Source organism: Carassius auratus, chromosome 26, assembly GCF_003368295.1.
Source record: "Carassius auratus strain Wakin chromosome 26, ASM336829v1, whole genome shotgun sequence".
NCBI lineage: Eukaryota > Metazoa > Chordata > Actinopteri > Cypriniformes > Cyprinidae > Carassius > Carassius auratus.
In genome coordinates, this window is record NC_039268.1 from 14,185,263 (window position 1) to 14,204,486 (window position 19,224).

The following is a 19,224-nucleotide window of genomic DNA, read 5'->3' on the forward strand; positions in this document are numbered from 1 at the left end:
TGTGTGATAAACAGCAGCTGGAGTTTCCCACAGATCAAACAGATCAAGAACAATAATGAACAAAGTGGTGAAACCCCGTGATGAACTTTATGCCCAATAAAGAGGTGCTTTATGCTGATATGCATGTAACTCATCCATTCAATACCAGACCACAACCACTTCAAGATAAACTCTAAACCTCAGTTCAACATAAAAGAGATATGCAGATATCCAGACTGTTAGATTTAATCATCTCCTCTTTAGATCTCAAATATGTATCGCATATGAGATTGTCCGTGGATGAAATAAAGTGAAAAGTTATTTTTCAAAAATTCTAAATATTTACAAATTACACTTTTATAGGCATATAGTGACTTATACCTAATTTTACATATCTTCTGTGATGAACATATTTTTGACTTAATTTTTTTTTTTATTAATATTAAATTAATATTGAAAAAAAAACATGTTTAATTAGGCTGGCATGTTATTATAATTAATTATTATTATTATTATTATATTATTTGTTAATAAATAAATATAAGTAAATGTTTGATTACTAAATAATAATAAATTATATAGAGGGAGAGAGATAATTTTTTTCTTTTCTTTTTTTTTCGCTTCACTGCTTGTTTATCTCTGAAAAACGTTTATGTCAAATCAAATTCATGTGAAATGAACAACAAATATCATGTATGTATATATATAATGTCCATGGAAAATATGTTAATTTATTACTATTCACTTTATTAATTTTTAATTTTAATAAATTAATTATAATTTTTTAATTGGTATAATAAGAACACATTTGTTGACACTTGTAAACAAAATCTTTAGATTTAAAGGTTTACATTTTTATTTTTATTTATCCTGAATTATATTATCTTTATAGCTATACATATATATATATATATATATATATATATATATATATATATATATATATATATATATATATATATATATATATATATATATATATATAATATTTTTTTTTTTTTTTTTTTTTTTTTATGTCCTTGGCAAATGTAATCTAAGTGATTTACTTTGTGTCCAATTCTTAGAAGTACACAATGGGCATTTCAATAAACATTTAATTAGCCATGTTCTGTTTGACTGCATCTCTAAACAAACACCACACACACAAAGGAACCCACACACTGCATGTAAGGTGATATTTTCCAAACTCTCATCAGTCCACCTCATCTAAGAGTACACACAGTTACACTTGCACCCACAACAGCAGATGGACACTTGCAAACACAATAGCCCCATAAAGACATCAACAGTATTTTAAGCCCTAGTTCGCTAACACATTTCTTTTATGATACGCAGCATGCCACTACAAAGCTATCAGCTGTCTGAGCAGCTGCATCGGCGGTTTCCAATAGAGTCACTAAAGCTTTGAGAGATCTGAACACACACACACACAAAGGGGATCTATTTCAACCACACATGTACAGCAGCCGACCATAAACCCCACAGATGTATGTAATGATTGATATTAGAGGATTAAAAATATACTGCAGCCTTGAAAGCGTGACAATTGAAACCTTTCGTGATAATACGAGAGCAAAAAAAAATAGTGTGGATGGATTACAGATCTGGTTCTGTGTCACACATTCACACACTCTTCTATTTTCCTTCCACTAATCCCTCACTCCTCCTTAACACACTGTGGAAGGGCCGAATCAAACCTTGCTGACTGACAGAGGCTCGTGTTACTGCTGCAAAGGACCTGAAGGTCAAGGGAAGACAGAGACGTCTGTTTGAGGTTAGTGCATTTGTGTACGTGTGCAGGAGACAGAGGGAAAAACAGCGGGCGAGTACAAGATAAGGGGAATTTTTAAATGAAAGCAATCACACTGACATCAATTAATTGTCTGTGTATAATTTGCTGTCTAGGGTGCCGGCGCTTCTGCTATGGGTATTTGTTTCGAGCTGTAATCCGTGGCCTTTAAAATGTCTCCCATTTGGAGATCAGAGAAAGAGAACGCACATTGACACAATCCTCTCACACCGAGCATTCACACAACTTGAACTCTGTGGCAGGAAAATCTTCAAAGACACAAATACCCATTTTTGCAGAGTTTTCGCAAAAGGTTTGCACTAAGCTACGACTGTCATCTCACTTTCCCACAAACGCACACACTGATGAACACACAGGCCTCAATAAGCTCCAGCTTCACAGACGGAGAGTTTCTAAGAGAAAGGTTACAACACAAAGCCAACGAGTCGTGATACATCACGTCCATTTAAGACTTTCTGGAAGTGAATGTAATTCTATGAAAATAAATAATTCAGTAAATAAAGGCTGACTAAGTGCAGGCTGACTGTAAGAGAAGACATAGGCATTTTTTTTTTTTTACTCTTACGAGCAAAAACAAAAACACGCCGAGCAGGATGCCTTTTATGGACATTCAAAACTTCCATGCTAGTGAATCAGCCTTTAAATAATGGAAAACATTGTGTGCAACAGAAACCGATTACAGAGTCTGTTGAGCATTGTGAAGTGCTGCAGTAAATCAACAATTAGTTTTTATGCTGATCCAAGACGCGTTTTGTTGCTTCAAAACATTTACCGTTAGAATTTAGTCATAAAAGGAGTGATGAATGACTCTGTAAAGCAGACAGACCAAGTCAGCACCTATAGGGCATTTTTTTTTCTGTCTGCCAGAAAAAGCTCACGGATTAGATGACGGTCAGAGAAGACATATCTTTTCAGCAAAGACGAGCGCTGAGGAAGTAGACAGATTTGATGAATAACAGCAACGGAGCTCAAGAAAGGACACAGAAAGTTATTTGTGTCTCACGGCATGGGGTGGATGGGTGGTTTTGCTGTTTATTTTCTTCTCCTGTTAACTTGTGTTGTTTTATAAAACCTATTTAAAGAAACAATAACGTGCCAGTTGAGCAGAATCTCTTTATCCGGTCATGATGAGTCAAAGTGCCAAACTTTGACTCAGTATGAATCATTTCTGAGCCACCCTTTGCACTCAGGCCAAGGAAATCTATGACAAAACTATTTCACGAGGTGGCAGTTTCATATGATTAAAAAAAAATAATGATGAATTAAACAGTAAAAAAAAAATAATGTATGAATGAAATTAGCCACCAATTCGGCGAATGTATTGCATTGGCCTCAGTCGCTCAGTTTAACCTTCTCAGTTAGGTCTTTAGAGAACTCAAGGGACAGAGGTCCGAGAGTTTAGCCCACGCTGTCTGCCCTTGCTATCTGATCTCCATTCAGCTCTGCCAAATTAAAAACATTAGGACGCCAGACATCAATTAAATAGTCATTATACAGAAATAGAAACATTTAAGTTTGGTGGTTTTGAGCTAGAGGTGGTCAGAGTTTGGATTCTGAGATGCATTTTCACGACCAGTGAGAAAAAAATAGCAAATTTGAGGCCAGGAGTGATACAAATTTCAAAACACATTTGTAAATTTGCGATTAATCCTGAGGCGTAAAAAGTATTAATACGATTAGGATATAATTCAAAGTGGAGGCAAAAAGGGCGGGAGGACTGTTAGAGAGCACCCTTTTAAATCTGCCGCTCTGGGCAATATGAAAAATTAATTAATTTCTGCAGAGAATCAATTTCTATATTAGACACCGCCGGGGAGCGAGCGCTCAGGCAGGAATCAGATTCTAATCTCGTTCCAGTAACTTGTGTCACAAGCGCTTAACATCTCCTCGCCAGTGCCAATGGCTGCCGAAATGTGCTCTTTAATAAGCAAGCAGCTATGAGCTGGGGTCATAAATTTGCTAACAGACACCAAGGTTTAGATAAGCGAAGCTGTACTGTTCTTTCAAACAAGGCTCACTTAGTTCTCTTTAACTGATAAACAAGTGTAGCCTACGAAAAAACAGTCGTGAAATAACTCAATCTAATGGATCCATATTCGTATTATTTATTTATTTATTTATTGTTCTCAAATAAACATTGCTCTGGTCTGCATTTCCAAAAAGCATCATAAACTTAAGCTGATCACAATGGCAATTATGGTATGATACTTTGCAGAATTAGCTTGTATTTGGATGAGCAGGAAAATAGTAATATTCCAGTTATCCCCTAACATTGTCTATTTGTCCAATTCAATACATATTATAGGCCTACGCATTACATTTCTAGCTAAACGGTAAACAAAATCAGTGAAAAAAGGCTGAGTAACTGTATTTTTTATTTGAGTATCGATACTTTCGATACCTCAATTTATCGATACTTCTATCCCTACTCTTTAAGTGCACTCACGCACAGATGCATCAGTATGTTTCCCATCACTCTAAATGTCAGATAAATTTGCTATATTTAATAGGCTAATAAAGGTTGTTGTTTTCTAAGCGCGCAAACTTTGATGGCAACAATGTCAGCAGCAAACTATAGGCAACAGTGACAGCTCAACAGAATGTAGAGCTTTTATAACCAGTTATCTGAACTGATAATAACATTCAGTAACTACATGGGCTTATATACACACGTGATCAGAATTGTTGGTTCCCTTGATAAACATGATCAAAGAAGGATATGGAATTAAAACTGCATTGTTGTGCTCAGTGACCCATTTTTGTGTTGTTTTTAAGGTTTGATTTTAGATTATTGTCCGGTTGGAAGAACTAAACATGGCCCATTATAAGATTTCTAACAGAGTCAGTTACTTTTAGATTTTTTTTAATCTGTTAATCTGTATTTGATAGAATCAATGATGCCATGTATCTAAACAAGATGTCCAGGACCTCCAGCAGAAAAATAGGGCGACAACATTAAAAATATAGCAGTATATTTTATTGTACACATGGGGTACTTTTTATCCCTGTGTTCACCAAACCCGTCTTGAGTGTTTGCTGCTAAAAAAGCAAAAGTTCCAGTCGTGTCTGACTACTGAATGTGCTGGAGATTTTTGGTTAAAGCATTTTCTTTTCTTCCCTCCCAAATAACATGTGGTGATGTAGGTGCTGTTTGAGTAATTTTTAAAATGGTTTTCTGAAACTCAACAATTTTCTGCAGTTCTCCAGCTGTGATCCTTCTCTCTCTCAAACTCTCCTCCTCACCGTGCATTAGGACGATATAGACACACGTCCTCTTCCAGGCAGATTTATAACGTTTTCTGGTGATTGAAAATTTTTAATTATTGCCCTGGTGGTGAAAATGGGAATTTTCACTGCTCTAGCTCTTTTCTTAAAGCCACTTTGTCATTTGTGAAGCTCAATTTTCTTTTGCTGCACATCAGAAATATATTTTAGTTTTTTCACATTGTGATAGGTGATTAATTTGGAATTTGGCCTTTGTTGTCCCTCCTATTTATACTTCCTGTGAAACAGAAGGCCATGGCTGGATAAATTCATGTTCATAATCACCCTGGTCTGCTCAAATTTGTGAATATGAATGGTAGCCGCATGCAACAAATTCAAGGTACTGATGCTTGCCTACAAGATGACTACTGGCGCTGCACCAATATACCTAAACTAACTAGTTCAAACTTATGAGCCCTCCAGAAACTTGCATTCTGCAAGTGAATGGTGCCTTGTGGTGCCATCCCAAAGAGGTTCAAAATCACTCTCATGGACCTTTTCCTGGACTGTGCCCATCTGATGGAGTGACCATCCAATCTCAATTGGAACAGCTGAGTCTTTACTCATTTTCAAAAAAAACATCTAAAGACACATTTTTTCACCAGCACTTGACCAACTAATACTAGCACTTACCTTTTCCTTTCTATTCTATTCTATTCTTTAAAAAAATTATTTGTACTGCGCTTGAGTGACTTGTCATGGCACTTGTATACTGTTGTTGTTCTCTCGTTGGTCCGATTGCTTCTATTGTTTTCATTTGTAAGTCGCTTTAGATAAAAGTGTCTGCTATATGATTAAATGTAAATGTAAATGGGAATATATTTCACATATATTTTAGGCTACTCATAAGAATTTCTATTGGTTTCCAGTAATTGTGTCCAACGTGTATTCGAGAAAACAACATTTAATTCATAATGATATTTCCCCCCATTTTAAATTCTTATTCTCCAATGAAAGGTTAGATTTTATTTTGTGATTTTTTTTTACAATAAAAGATCAAAAGGATTAACAGTTTTGACCACGTGTATAATTATGCCCCGTTGTGAGTCACTGTAAATTCATTCTAGTTTTCAAATGGAAACTGCATGCGCCATAAAAAACGAAAGACATTATGAGTCCTAGAAGTGATACTTGAGATGCATCTGATATGAGACAACTGCCGATTAACCTGTGAGCTGACATTCGCTTTAACTTGTAACAAAAGAGGACTAGTCCCATTAAATATTTATATTATAAACTGATACGATCTCTCTCCCTCTCACTTTTCCATACCTATCTCCAAAAGTTTTTGTTCTCACCTGATACATTTAAAAAGAAACAAACAGCTACCTTCAGTCCAATTCTGACTGCCTGACTGATGGTGAAAGACACCTGTTCTGCCCAAAAGGTGAGTGTGGTGTAGCCTACTGCATATTCAACACATTTCAGCATAAAAGTAACCTGATATGAGCACAATTATCAATGGCTAAACTGTTCAGATATGTGCACCATTATCAAAGGTCAAACTGTTCAAACTGGATCATAAGCAGATAAATGTGCAGTGCTCAGCAAAGAACAAACAGTTTGTCTGCGCAAAATAACAGTGCTGACTGGAGCTCAATAAAGCCGCATAGTGCAAGTGCCAAGCACTTAAATTATATTTACTTTAATGCAACTTTTAAAAACTTTTCAGAGTAAGTTTAAAGTATTGAAAAGATGCCTACTCATCCCGCGTAGCTCTTACCTTGCATTGGTACAGTCGATATACAGAGCCTCGAAGTCTTTTCTCGATATAAGTTTGCAGCGATTGACTCCGGGCTGAATCGCGCCGAGTCCACGGAGGACGCGAACCTGCTCCACGTTGCACACCACAGGCGTTATCTCCAGGCGTTTGAGTTTAGTGTACACGGTGTGCAGTCCACCGACCAGGTGCTTGAGAAACAGGTCAAACGCCTGCGGGAGGCAGATGAGCTCGTTGCCGTTGACAGTGAAAGACGCGAGCTTTGCGCCTCGGACCTCGACCATCTTACACTCGTTGTTTTGAGGGGTGTTTTCCACCGGAGAAGGAGTGGAATACACGGGTTTGTGCGGGAGACTTCCGATGGAGATGCCCGGGCTCGCGGAGGAGAGCATGTCCGATCTGAAGAGGCTCGGTCCGGATGGGGTGACGGACGGTGAGGGCGAGAGGGTCGCCGGGGTCGAGGAGTTGACTGCCGCGGGGACCGACATCGGAGGCGCGTGGGCCATTGGTGTCGCGGGCAGCAGAGCAGCCGGTGTGGCCATGTTCAGCACTAAATAAATGTCTTGAAAGTGTTCGGACAAAAGTAATGGATCACGGGAGAATTAAGAAAACAACAACAACTCGCTAAGTAAAATCAGCCTGGCACGGGGGGGATCGAGATGCTGTCTGTGCGTCACGACATCGATCAAAGCGTGATAGTGACAGTGGGAATAAGTGAGGAGCTGCGCTCGGGCTCGGACAAGTTGAATCTGTCACATTGCGGTCCGGAGGAGGAGCCAAGAAACAAAGAGTTTGGAAGAGACAGAGCGCGCACGTGCGTTCCTTTCTTTCAGAGCAGGTAGATCTGAAACAATCAACTTCACAAGAACTCCTGCTATTGCTTATGCTGAGCAAGGTTTACAGTAAAGATAAACAAACAGAACAACCGACTACACGGTGATTGTGTTTTTTTTAAGCCGTTGTCTGTTATGCTGGTTATGTTATGCAACTTGGAAAGGTTAGAAAGTTTATGGAAGGACAGCTATATATTGTATGAATCCATGCTTGAAATGAAATGAACAAAAACAGCACTTCAATAGTTAATAGCGCTTTGTACATGCACATGGGCAAGTGATTAATTCGCCGCGTGAGAAATTCTGATGAAACAATATTGAAGGCAATTTAAATAAAGCTCATTTAAATGTCAATTCTCATGGTTGGGGCTTTAATATAATTGGCTATTTAATTAAAACAATTTTCACGGTCATTAATACAGCCAGAGCGTTGTAGTGCACTGACATATTTTAATTACATGGTATTAACAAAATTGATATGCCTTAGAAAGCACGGTGAAAATTTGAATAAGAAATGATTAAAGCGATTATACATTATCCCCTTATGGACATTACGAGTATATGACTGGTCAACACTGAGAAAAAGAATAAACCAATTTACTGTGCGTTTGCAACACTTTTTAAGTAATGGGGTGAAGAAGAAAAACAGGTTACTTGCTGCTTAATGAAGAAGAATTTTCCTTTTTTTTTTTGTTAAATTATGAGGTAGAGCATTCAAAGAGACAGGATATAAAGCTTATACTGCCATCTATTGTGAAGGATTTAGGAAGTGAAAATAATTAAAATGAAATGTCAATGACTATTTGTTATTTGCAAATACCCAAAAGTGCTCATGACTTCAGGTCCTATGGTTGGTAAGGGTTCTCAACATTTACAACAGCTAATCTCAGAATAAACACTTATGGTGTCTCTTGAGGCACAGAGACATTCATCTCAATTATCAAAATACACTTCTCAGAGGCATCACGATATCCCTGCCACAGCAGGAGTCACTTACATAACCGATTTCATTGACACTTACAGCCTGCCAATTGGGCTTAGTGACATTTCACAACACATTTCACAAGAAGTATAATTCTCCGGTCAGTTAGACAATCCTATAGTATACACACAGTGTTATCTGACAATATTTTAACAATTATTTTACAATAACATTTTTAAATGGCCACTCAAAATGATTTCATATGCATGGTTTAAGAGTTCACTTCTGCTTTTAATGCTGATTATGATTTCTCACATTTGCTGAAATCTGTCAGACAATCATCGGCTGTTCTCTTTTCTCATGTTACAACTTTGCATTTACCAACATATCGCCACAATAAAACTGTTGCTGTTGAATAAATGGCAACAGCTCCGTTAAAAGTAATTTCATGCATGAATTTAACACTGATGTTTTCTAGTTACTTTTAAGTAATTGGCAGTAATTTCCTGCATCCCTCAGTTCCACATTCCTTTATTGAATTCACTACAGTGATTACAGCAGTTCCTCATTGACTTCTCTATTATAGCTGCGGCCAGAGTCCATTCCCTGACCTTCTCTTCATCGATCGGGCACATTTGTCGCTCCTCTATTATAATGCAAAGAGAACATTTGTTATAATGTACATCCGATGCCTTTGCACAACTGCAATCAATATGTTCAACTAAAGACTGTACTGTATAGAGAGAGACAACTATATGTATGTAATTTAAAATCATATATCATCATATGCTTATAAAAGCCCTCATGGACATGATCCTACCTATCTACATACCCATCCACTCAAATTCATGTTTTACTTTCTCTTATCACCTGTGTCACCCTTAACACCAATGTACAGGACGTAGATTGGGAGGGAGTCAATGCCTCAGTTCACACACCAGCAGCCTATTAAGACCACGGACATCCATCAGCTAAAGCTGCCATGCTTTTAAATGTACTGTGCTGGGATGGTCCCTGCAACAGCTCTGTAATTTAATTCCCCCTGCCATGCATACACCTTGCATAGCCACGTCCCCTGATGGATTAATCATGCCATTTCCACGAAGGTCCTTCAGAAGAGAATGAAATTTGATGCAGCCACTGACGCTTGGTGTCATAACTCAAGCTACGCAAAAACACCAGTGTCCTGTTTTCCTGAAGATGGATGTGGGTTTCGGGGAATTGCTTTGAATGTGTTCTTCGTTAGATTAGAATGTATGGATTTATTCCCAGCTTCAAGGATAAAGGGAAAAATCTGACTGTATAAATTTGCCACACTGCAAAAATCCTATTCTTCACCTTCAAATTAAACATTTAAAGCAAAATACAACAAAGATTGGGTTTTAATAATGATAAATGGCCAATATTAAAATTATATTCTGTTTTGTCAAAAGAACATTAAAATACGTTTTTTCCCACCCGGATTTCCAGTTAAAGAATACATTTAAAGGTCTCATTTAATCATTAGTGTTGTTAAATATGTGAACAAAGTGATAAGTGAGTTATTTGATATTACAAGTAATCTAATTCATAGTTCTCATCCAGAGGGCCTCAGTAAATTTCCAAGAAAGCCAAAGGATGAGTTTAAAATTAAATACATTTTTATTAATATATAACCTTAGTTACATTATTATTAACATATTAATTGATCTCTAACTTCAAATGCGATATATAGTTTATTTGCATTTTCCAGATTTTTTTTTTTACTTTGTTGAATGAATGAATGAATGAATATATCAATAAAAAAGCTTGAAACCAAACAGATTTGTCATTTACAGCAGAAATATTGTAGTGTAAATGGGGGGGGGGGTGTATTTGAATATTCTGTTGGACAATGTGGGGCCTAGATTGATAACAACCAATCTAAATTATATCTAAAAATATGGGATATGAGCATGCACTGCCCAAAGCTGTGTGTGTCATATGTCAATCGATACCAAAACAATACAATTTATTGTTAAATTAAAATAAATGAATAAAAAAAAAAATACAAATATTGGTATAAAGCTGATATGGTGCATATATAATACTTGTTGCATAAAATAATACTTTTTTTTTTTTGTTCCTTTAGGAGACCTGAAAATTATTCTACAATTAATGTTATACTTTTTTTCCAACAACAGTTTTCTTGTTCCTCTTCAGGAACTCGAGCTGCATCGAAACGCTTTGGGGAACGCGTTTAGCATGAGCGACTCTGAATATGGTATCTAATCTGTTTTATAGAAGAGTGTGACGTCACAGGCGGGGTGACGTAAGCGACCAGAAAGATATAAAGGCATGAGTATTTCAGCAAGCGCTCTGTGTGTGCATGTCATTCTGTCTTGTCAGTCTTATTTATTGTTGTTTGTCACTATTAGCTCATCAAAAAGTAAGCAATAGTCATAGAGCAAAGCTAAGACGAGACATCTGAAAGGCGAATCCAGATCGCGTTTCAGATTGTGTGTTCATCACGAGTGAGAATACACGGTCTGTGCGCGGTCTGCCTGGGATTGAGGCACGCTGTTTCGGCTCTTGAGGGAGCCGACTGCCTGCACTGGTACAAGCCAGTGTGGACGATTCGATCCCGGAGGACTCTCTCGAGGGGGAGTCTTCGCCAGCATTCTTCGCAGTGTCAGTCCCGCTTTCGCCGAGGCCGAAGTGTTGCGGTCCTTCCCCCCGAGTGATGATTGAAACGGAGGGCGTCGATGAGCTCGCAGTTGCACAAACATAGGCTGCATAAACATCAGTTGCACAGACAAACAGTTACACAAGCATCAGTTTCACAAACATATTATGCCTAACTGTATAACGAGCAGCATTAATGATGCTTAATGGCAGCTCACGCAATCAGCTCTCGAAAAAAATAAAATAAGGGGGCTGACTGTGCTTCTCGCATATCTAAGGACGGGGCGAAGACGGCTCTGCCTATCTCCACCCGTATTCCCTAGATTTAGAGTTCATTCTCGAGGTTCCGAAACACGCGAAGCGGTTCCTTCCCCCTCTGTGAACTCGCAGCTGCAGCTACTTATCTCCGAGGAGATTAACATTGTTTGTGTGACTTAGCGGCTCGCGTGTTGCCAAGGCAACGTGTGTACTACATTATTTTCAGTTTGATGTAAATCTTACCAAAACCAGACCGTCTTTACTCGTCTGATTGGTTAACTGCATTAATTCTGAGGAATTAAATTCAGTATCTATCTGACTATGAGAAGTTAGATATGAATTATACCAACAAGGCAGACCATGTTTACTCGTCTGATTGTTTGTTTGCATTAAATTCTGATGAATATAATGACATTTATCTCACTCTGATCTGAGGGCCGTACTTCGGGCTGTGAGACCCTCTGTTAAGAATCCTGAATGGGTCCTGAACACAGTAGAAAAAGCTACCGTATTCAGTTCAGCTCTGCACCGCCGATATTCGCGATAGTCGGCCCCGGGCAGGGTCTGGTTATGGAACAGGAAATGAAAACCCTATTAGAGAAGCAGGCCATCGAGGTGGTCCCTCCTCAAGACAGGGAGTCCAGGTTCTACAGCCGGTATTTCACAGTTCCAAAGAAGGATGGGGGGTTACGTCCGATTATAGACTTGAGGGTCTTAAATCATTCAGTTATGAGCCCTGCTCGTATCGAGTCGATCCTCATCTCAGTCGAGAGAGTCAAAGAAGGCCAGTTACTTACTGTCAAACAATTTCAGAGATTGTTGGGTCTGATGGCAGCTGCGTCCAACGTGATATCTCTTGGCCTGCTGTACATGAAACCCCTACAGTGGTGGCTCAAGACTAATGGATTTTCCCTGAGGGGCAATCTACTTCGCACTATCAAGGTCATGCGGCGCTGCCTCCGTGCCTTAGACGTGTGGAAGAAACCTTGGTTCTTGAATCAGGGCCCGGTGCTGGGAGCTCCTTGTCACCGTGTAATACTAGCGACGGACGCGTCTCTCACCGGCTGGGGTGCGGTCATGAGTGGCCACCCTGCCCGTGGTCTGTGGAGCAGTCGCCATCTAACATGGCATATCAACTGTCTAGAAATGCTAGCAGTTTATCGTGCACTGAAGCACTTCTTCCCAGACCTAAGGGGTCACCATGTGTTGGTGCGCACCGACAACACATCGGTGGTCTCTTACATCAACCACCAGGGAGGTCTGCGTTCGCGCCCTTTGTACAAGCTGGTGCACCAGATCCTGGTGTGGTCCCAGAGCAAACTCCTCTCATTAAGAGCAGTATATATTCCTGGGAAACTAAATATGGGAGCAGACATACTGTTGAGGCAGGGGCCTAGGCCCGGGGAATGGAGACTTCACCCAGAAGTAGTGAAGCAGATATGGAGAGTATTTGGCAGTGCTCAAGTAGACTTATTTGCGACTCAAGAGACATCACAATGTCCCCTTTGGTTCTCTCTAGTTCATCCAGCTCCTCTGGGACTGGACACTATGGTACAGACCTGGCCGAGGCTTCGTCTGTACGCCTTTCCCCTTATCGCTCTGCTCCCGGGAGTTCTGGCGAGAGTACGCCAGGACAGGATCCGTCTGTTATTAGTAGCCCCATTCTGGCCGGGCCGAGTATGGTTTGCAGATCTGGTTTCGCTCCTCGACGTCTCTCCATGGGAGATACCGATCAGGACAGACCTACTCTCACAGGCGCAGGGTACGATAATTCACCCTCGCCCAAAGTTGTGGAAGCTGTGGGTGTGGCCCCTGAGGGTGCAGAGACCGCCAGTTAGACCCAGCAAACTGCCCAGTTGGTACAGTTCTGGAGTTTCTACAGGCCAGGCTCTCTGCAGGGTTGACCCACTCCAAGCTGAAGGTTTACATGGCGGCCATTGCGGCCTACCACGCCCTTCTCGATGGCCAGTCTTTGGTAAGACACCCCTTAGTTATATGTTTCCTCCGCGTGCGCTGAGGCTGAGACCTCCAGTATGGTCCCGTGTTCCCCCTGGGACTTGGGTGTGGTGTTAGAGGCTCTTTGCAAATCTCCATTCAAACCGATTCAAGATATCTCAGACAGATATCTGACTCTTAAAACCGCCTTTCTGTTGGTTATTACCTCTCTGAGGAGAGTAGGAGATTTGCAGGCCCCTACATATCTTGATTTTGCACCTGGGATGATCAAAGTGTTCATATACCCTCGAGTGGAATATGTTCCTAAGGTGCCCTCTATCACACCACAACCTGTAGTGCTGCAGGCCTTCTGTCCTCCTCACTTTCGGGAGCCCGACCAAGAGAAGCTAAATTGCGTGTGTCCAGCTCGAGCGCTGGATGCATACGTCCACAGAGCTGCCCTGTGGAGAAAAATGGACCAGTTGCTTGTATGCTGTGGTCCCCCCAAGAGGGGTTTTCCTGCTTCTAAGCAGGCTATTAGTCATTGGTTAGTTGAGACTATCAACGCCACTTTGAGTCCTCTGGTCGTCCCCCACTGTTGGGAACCAAGGCTCACTCTACATGGGGTATGGCGGCCTCCAAGGCCTTTCTAGCAGGTGCGTCCATGCTGGACATCTGCAATGCTGCGGGGTGGTCCACGCCTTCTACTTTTGCAAGATTCTATGGCTTAGACATGCCAGTCACTCCAGGCACTTCAGTCCTCTCGTCCTAAGCTGTGCTCTTCGGATACACACTAGGCAAGGGTTTGGTAGTCTGGCAGCGTTGGTACTCATTTCCCAAAGCGTTTCGACGCAACTAGAGTTCCTGAAGAGGAACGTCTCTAGGTTACGTATATAACCCTAGTTCCTTGAGGGAACGAGACGCTGTGTCTCGAGGCCATAGCCCCGGCACCCCTGAACTAGGAACTAGGGTTACATACGTAACCTAGAGACGTTTTACAGCAACCTTTGAAATGTTGAAAGATGTGAATAAAATCTAAGCAATCTGAATCATGCTAAACAATTATTGTAGGTACTAAACTTGTCCATCAATAAACTCAATTTCTTTTCACTTTATAAAAGATACTATTTGATTAAATTATATGCTTGTGTTTTGAATGACTTCACATACATGTAGCTTCAAATCTACTGCAATAGGCATCTATTCAATCAATCAAAGACTATGACCTGGCCTTCCTTCCTCACTGTGGGTGTGACTTAACATTCAAGACATCTATTCTTCTGTGAGACCTTGTTGTGGACAGTGACATGTTTTAAGATAAAATATATTTATGTGAAGGCCTGCACATGAAATTAAAGCTAAAACTTACAGCCAAGTTTCATTTGGGGGTGGGGGTTGGTGGGTTTGCACCCAGTTTTATTTAGGTATGCTAAAAAGATGCCCACCTCACATTGGAATTCACTCCAGCTTCTTCTAAAACATCACTTCCATGATCAAAGTCAGGGAGGGGAAAATATCTCTAGAGTGCCAGTCATGGAGATGAGATAGAGCAGAAAAATGCCTGACAGCACTCCTCTGTCAGCGCTTTAACACTTTTTTTCTGTTTTCTAACAAGTTTTTTTTTTTTTTTACAGACAAAATTAATTGTGGGGATGTGAGATGCCTGATTTACATTCATTAAAAGTCATCTCCAGAAGTCAAGTTCAGTTCCAATCAAATTTGGGTAATTATGCAGAACAAGATATTCCCTGAAGAGTTGAAAACTCAACTTTTTTGAACATGTCACTCTCAATGAACAAGTTTAATTTTAAATATACTGTACGTGAGGAAAGGGTGAATAGGTTATACTAAAAAACAAACTCAAAACAACAGTTTTGGACATACTTCTCATTTCACTGTTTTTCACATAAAATGTTAGGGCATATTCAGACAAAAGTGCTACTTTCCCTGCTTAAGAAGTAAATAAATAAATAACAGACTTAACAGAGCCTAAGCTGTTTGCTTGGCTTAACTGATTTAAAATAGTTTTAGCTGGATTAAGTCTTGAAGATTACCCAGCTTTAGGCTGGTTAAAGATGTTTTATCACGATTTTTACAATGACTCAATAAACAATAAGTTATGTGTTACATAAACTGCATTATAGATACAACGCTGCCATAAACTTTCTCTATTTTCACAATAGAAACATTTTTTATGAATGAATAACTTGACTGAATGATTCATTTGCCCACTCATAACAACAGTCATCACCTATACTGGCTTTATGAGAGAAAAATAGCACTTTATTTAATGAATAGATTTTTAATTTTAATTTTAGCTTTTACTGTATATAAGTATTGATCAACACATATGTTGCATAGAGCATGTCAAATATACCATAGCCTTCTAAACCTCATCGGTTTTTGCAAGCAAGCACATTTTAGATTCTATTTACCAGATATTCTCAGTATTTCCAGTATTTGTTGATTAATGTTTATATGCATGTGAATAAACACCAAAATCAAATCTGTTAATCAAGCAATTATGGCTCTTCAGAAGACTTTACGACCTCTTTATCAATTTTTTTAACCATCAGTTTGGGTAAAATGACTTTCAGTAGAAGGACAGAAATCTCTCAGGTTTCTTACTATGTTTCAAATTAAAAATGAACTAAAGTCTTATGGTTTTGGAATGACAAGAGGGTGAGTAAATTATTTTTTATTTTTTGGTAAACTTAAAAAAAAAATCAGCTTCATAAAATAAGTCAAACAGTTATTTAATTTATATAATGCCATTTACAAAACATTGCTTTAAAGCTCTTGGACAGTAAAGGTGGACACATATGACATCAAATCTTCGCTGTAGATTTCGGAATGCTCAGATTTGTCCTGTGATTTTTCATTCTTCTATTTCCTGAGGTTTATCTCCTCTTTACCATCCATTCCAGAGGTCTGTAACCTGTTGTGAGGAAGAACACTTCCTTTAAAAAGCATGGAACTGAACTTTTCCACCAACAACTTCTGTGACCTCAAAGGCAGTGTGATTTTTTATCCTTTCCTCTTGAGGCAGAGAGAGGGCGAGGGTTATTCATTTGTGCATAGCTGTGTGTTGAGTTTGATGGATAAGCCTCATAAGCATTGATGCTAACACTCAGGTGCACACTCTCATTCTCTCTTGCTCTGGTTCTTCACAGATCATAGAGCATCCTTTTCCTTACACTCACTCGCTCTCTCTTTCTCACACACACACACATTCTGCCCCTTAGACCCCCAGCTGTGTTCACTTTCTACGACATCCATCAAACCTAAACAAGAGGGGTCATTCAGCTGGCAAATAACCTTCACTCAGCTACAGCAGTGAGCAAGCTGCGGTTAAAAGACTCAGTTGCCTTGAGAAGAAGTTCTCTTTTGTAGTGATGCAGGACCAGCTTCTGAAAAAAAAGAGACATACACAGCACTGATTGCCGCTACGTGTTTTGAAATACAAAACCATAACAACCACAAAATAACACAAACCATTATATTACCCAATACAATCTTTAATTTAAATGGTGTAAAATATAATATAATATAATATATATATATATATATATATATATATATATATATATATATATATATATATATATATATATATATATATATATATATATATATGACAACTTGCTTCAGTTACAAAAATATGATTATTCTGGTCATTTAGTTTGGAGGACCCTTATGAAACAAAAATATATTGCAGTAAATTGGAAAATATCATGTCATATATTCTTATATATATTTATCTTTTCCAATATATTTCAATATATTGAAAGCGGCAATCATTTGTATATTTTGCAATATATTATATAATATATGTATCATCAATATATTATTAAATGTATTCAAATATATAAAATATTAGAAAATAAAAAGGGAAAATAATATATTACAATACATCACAATATATTTTAAGAAATTAAATTGGTAAATATATTTTCCTTTCGTAAGGGGACAACTCACAAACTTCATTCTTATTTTTGAGGTTCCCGAAACAGCTATGATTACAGTGGACTTCCTAAAAAAGATTAACCTTTTAATTAAACAAATGAAAAACAGGTGTGTGTTAACATTATTTGTTTATCTAGTTTTTGGTTTCTTTTTACCAGCGCTGTCACCAAATTGTTGTGTCAGGCCATGTTTCATTAAGCCAGAGTATTGTGAAGATACAGCCTCATACTCAAAGTTTTTGATGCATTACATATGAAATTTGGTCAGCAATGCCTGAAGATAATCTGCCCCAAATTTGGTGAAAATCACAGTCATATTTTACAGACATATTCCAACCACCAACAACCTCCATTTTAGATACTTAAAGGGTTAGTTCACCAATAATCAAAATTATATCTTTAATAACTCACACTCATGTCGTTCCAAACCCGTGAGACCTTCGTTTATCATCGGAACACAGTTTAAGATATTTTTGATTTAGTCCGAGAGCTCTCAGTCCCTCTAATTGAACCTGTGTGCACGGTATACTGTCCATGTCCAGAAAGGTAAGTAAAACATCATCAAAGTAGTCCATGTGACATCAGTTAGAATTTTTTGAAGCATCGAAAATACATTTTGGTCCAAAAATAGCAAAAACTACGACTTTATTCATCATTTTCTACTCTTCTGTGTCTGTTGTGAGAGTTCAAAAAACTTCAGTGTAGTGATATCCGGTTCACAAACTAATAATTCGATGTAACCGGATCTTCTTGAACCAGTTCGTCAAATCGATCTGAATTGTTTAAAACTGTTCACGTCTCCAGTAAGCATTAATCCGCAAATGACTTAAGCTGTTAACACTCTCTCTGATTTAAAACAAACCAATATACCGGAGTAATTCATGTGCTCAAACAGTACACTGACTGAACTGCTGTGAAGAGAGAACTGAAGATGAACACCGAGCCGAGCCAGATAACGAACAAAAGATTGACTCGTTCTTGAGTCAAGAACCATTTCTTTCAGACGCGTCCGATTTGTGAACTGAGGAGCTGATGACTCCAGGGTGCCGACCAATGGCGGTGGAGCAGGTGGTGGAGGAGCCCGAGGCGGAGATGGAGAGCCAAAGAACCAGGGTGACGGGGAAGATCTGGAGGTCCTAGGCGAAGCTGATGGTGCCGGGGGCCGATGCAGAGATTTGGATCCAGGAGGCCGTGGTGAAGCCGGCTGGACAGAGGACTGAAGTGGAGCCAAGGGGATGAAGGAGCCTGACGGAGGAATGAGGTGAAGCCAGAGGAGTGGAGGTGCAAGAGGTTCGACACCAGGCCAAGGCGGAGCCGGAGGGACGAGGAAGCCAAGTGAAGTTTGTGGACTGCCGGGCCACGAAGGAGAGGAGGGAGCTAGGAGCCATGATGGAGCTGTTGGGTCAACAGACCGAGGCAGAGTCCAGGCCTCGGAGGCTGGAGGCTGAGGTGGATGGAAGTCCCACGGGGCTCACACTGCAATGATGGTGGGCTGAGGGCAAGCAGAGGGGCTACCAGACAACTGTGGTGGAGGAGGCTGGAGTGGGTGGGAAGGCGGATATTTTCAGGGAGCGGCCATTGGAGGGCAAATTAAGAGTAGTCACTGGAGGACACATTCTAGCAGTGGGCACTGGAGGATTGGAAGCCCCCTCAGGGCTGGACGAGGAAACCAAGGATGAAGGAGGGCTGGATGGAACCAGTGGAGACGATGGAAAGAGGAGATGGGGCAGTTCGTTTTCTAGATCAGATTCTTTGCTGCTCCATTTTCAGCTCACCCTCAGCCGTGGAGCAGGGGGCGGAGCTCCTATCCACTCTCACACCATCTGTGGCTTTCTCCTTTGTTCCAGGTGGTGTTGCAGGGAAGATGGTGGGCTGGGCTCTGGGTCGGGAGTGGT

General features: G+C 39.7%; 1 protein-coding gene across 1 annotated transcript in view; it reads right to left on the minus strand.

The window, feature by feature from the left end:
* The window catches only part of dachc (dachshund c), a 57,594-nt gene extending 49,654 nt beyond the window's left edge, over positions 1 to 7,940 (minus strand). The window contains exon 1 of the mRNA XM_026204356.1: positions 6,777 to 7,940. Coding sequence (XP_026060141.1) covers positions 6,777 to 7,315 — 539 coding nt within the window. The 5' untranslated portion in view covers positions 7,316 to 7,940. The remainder of the gene's footprint in view (positions 1 to 6,776) is intronic.
* Between the last annotated feature and the right edge of the window lie 11,284 nt (positions 7,941 to 19,224).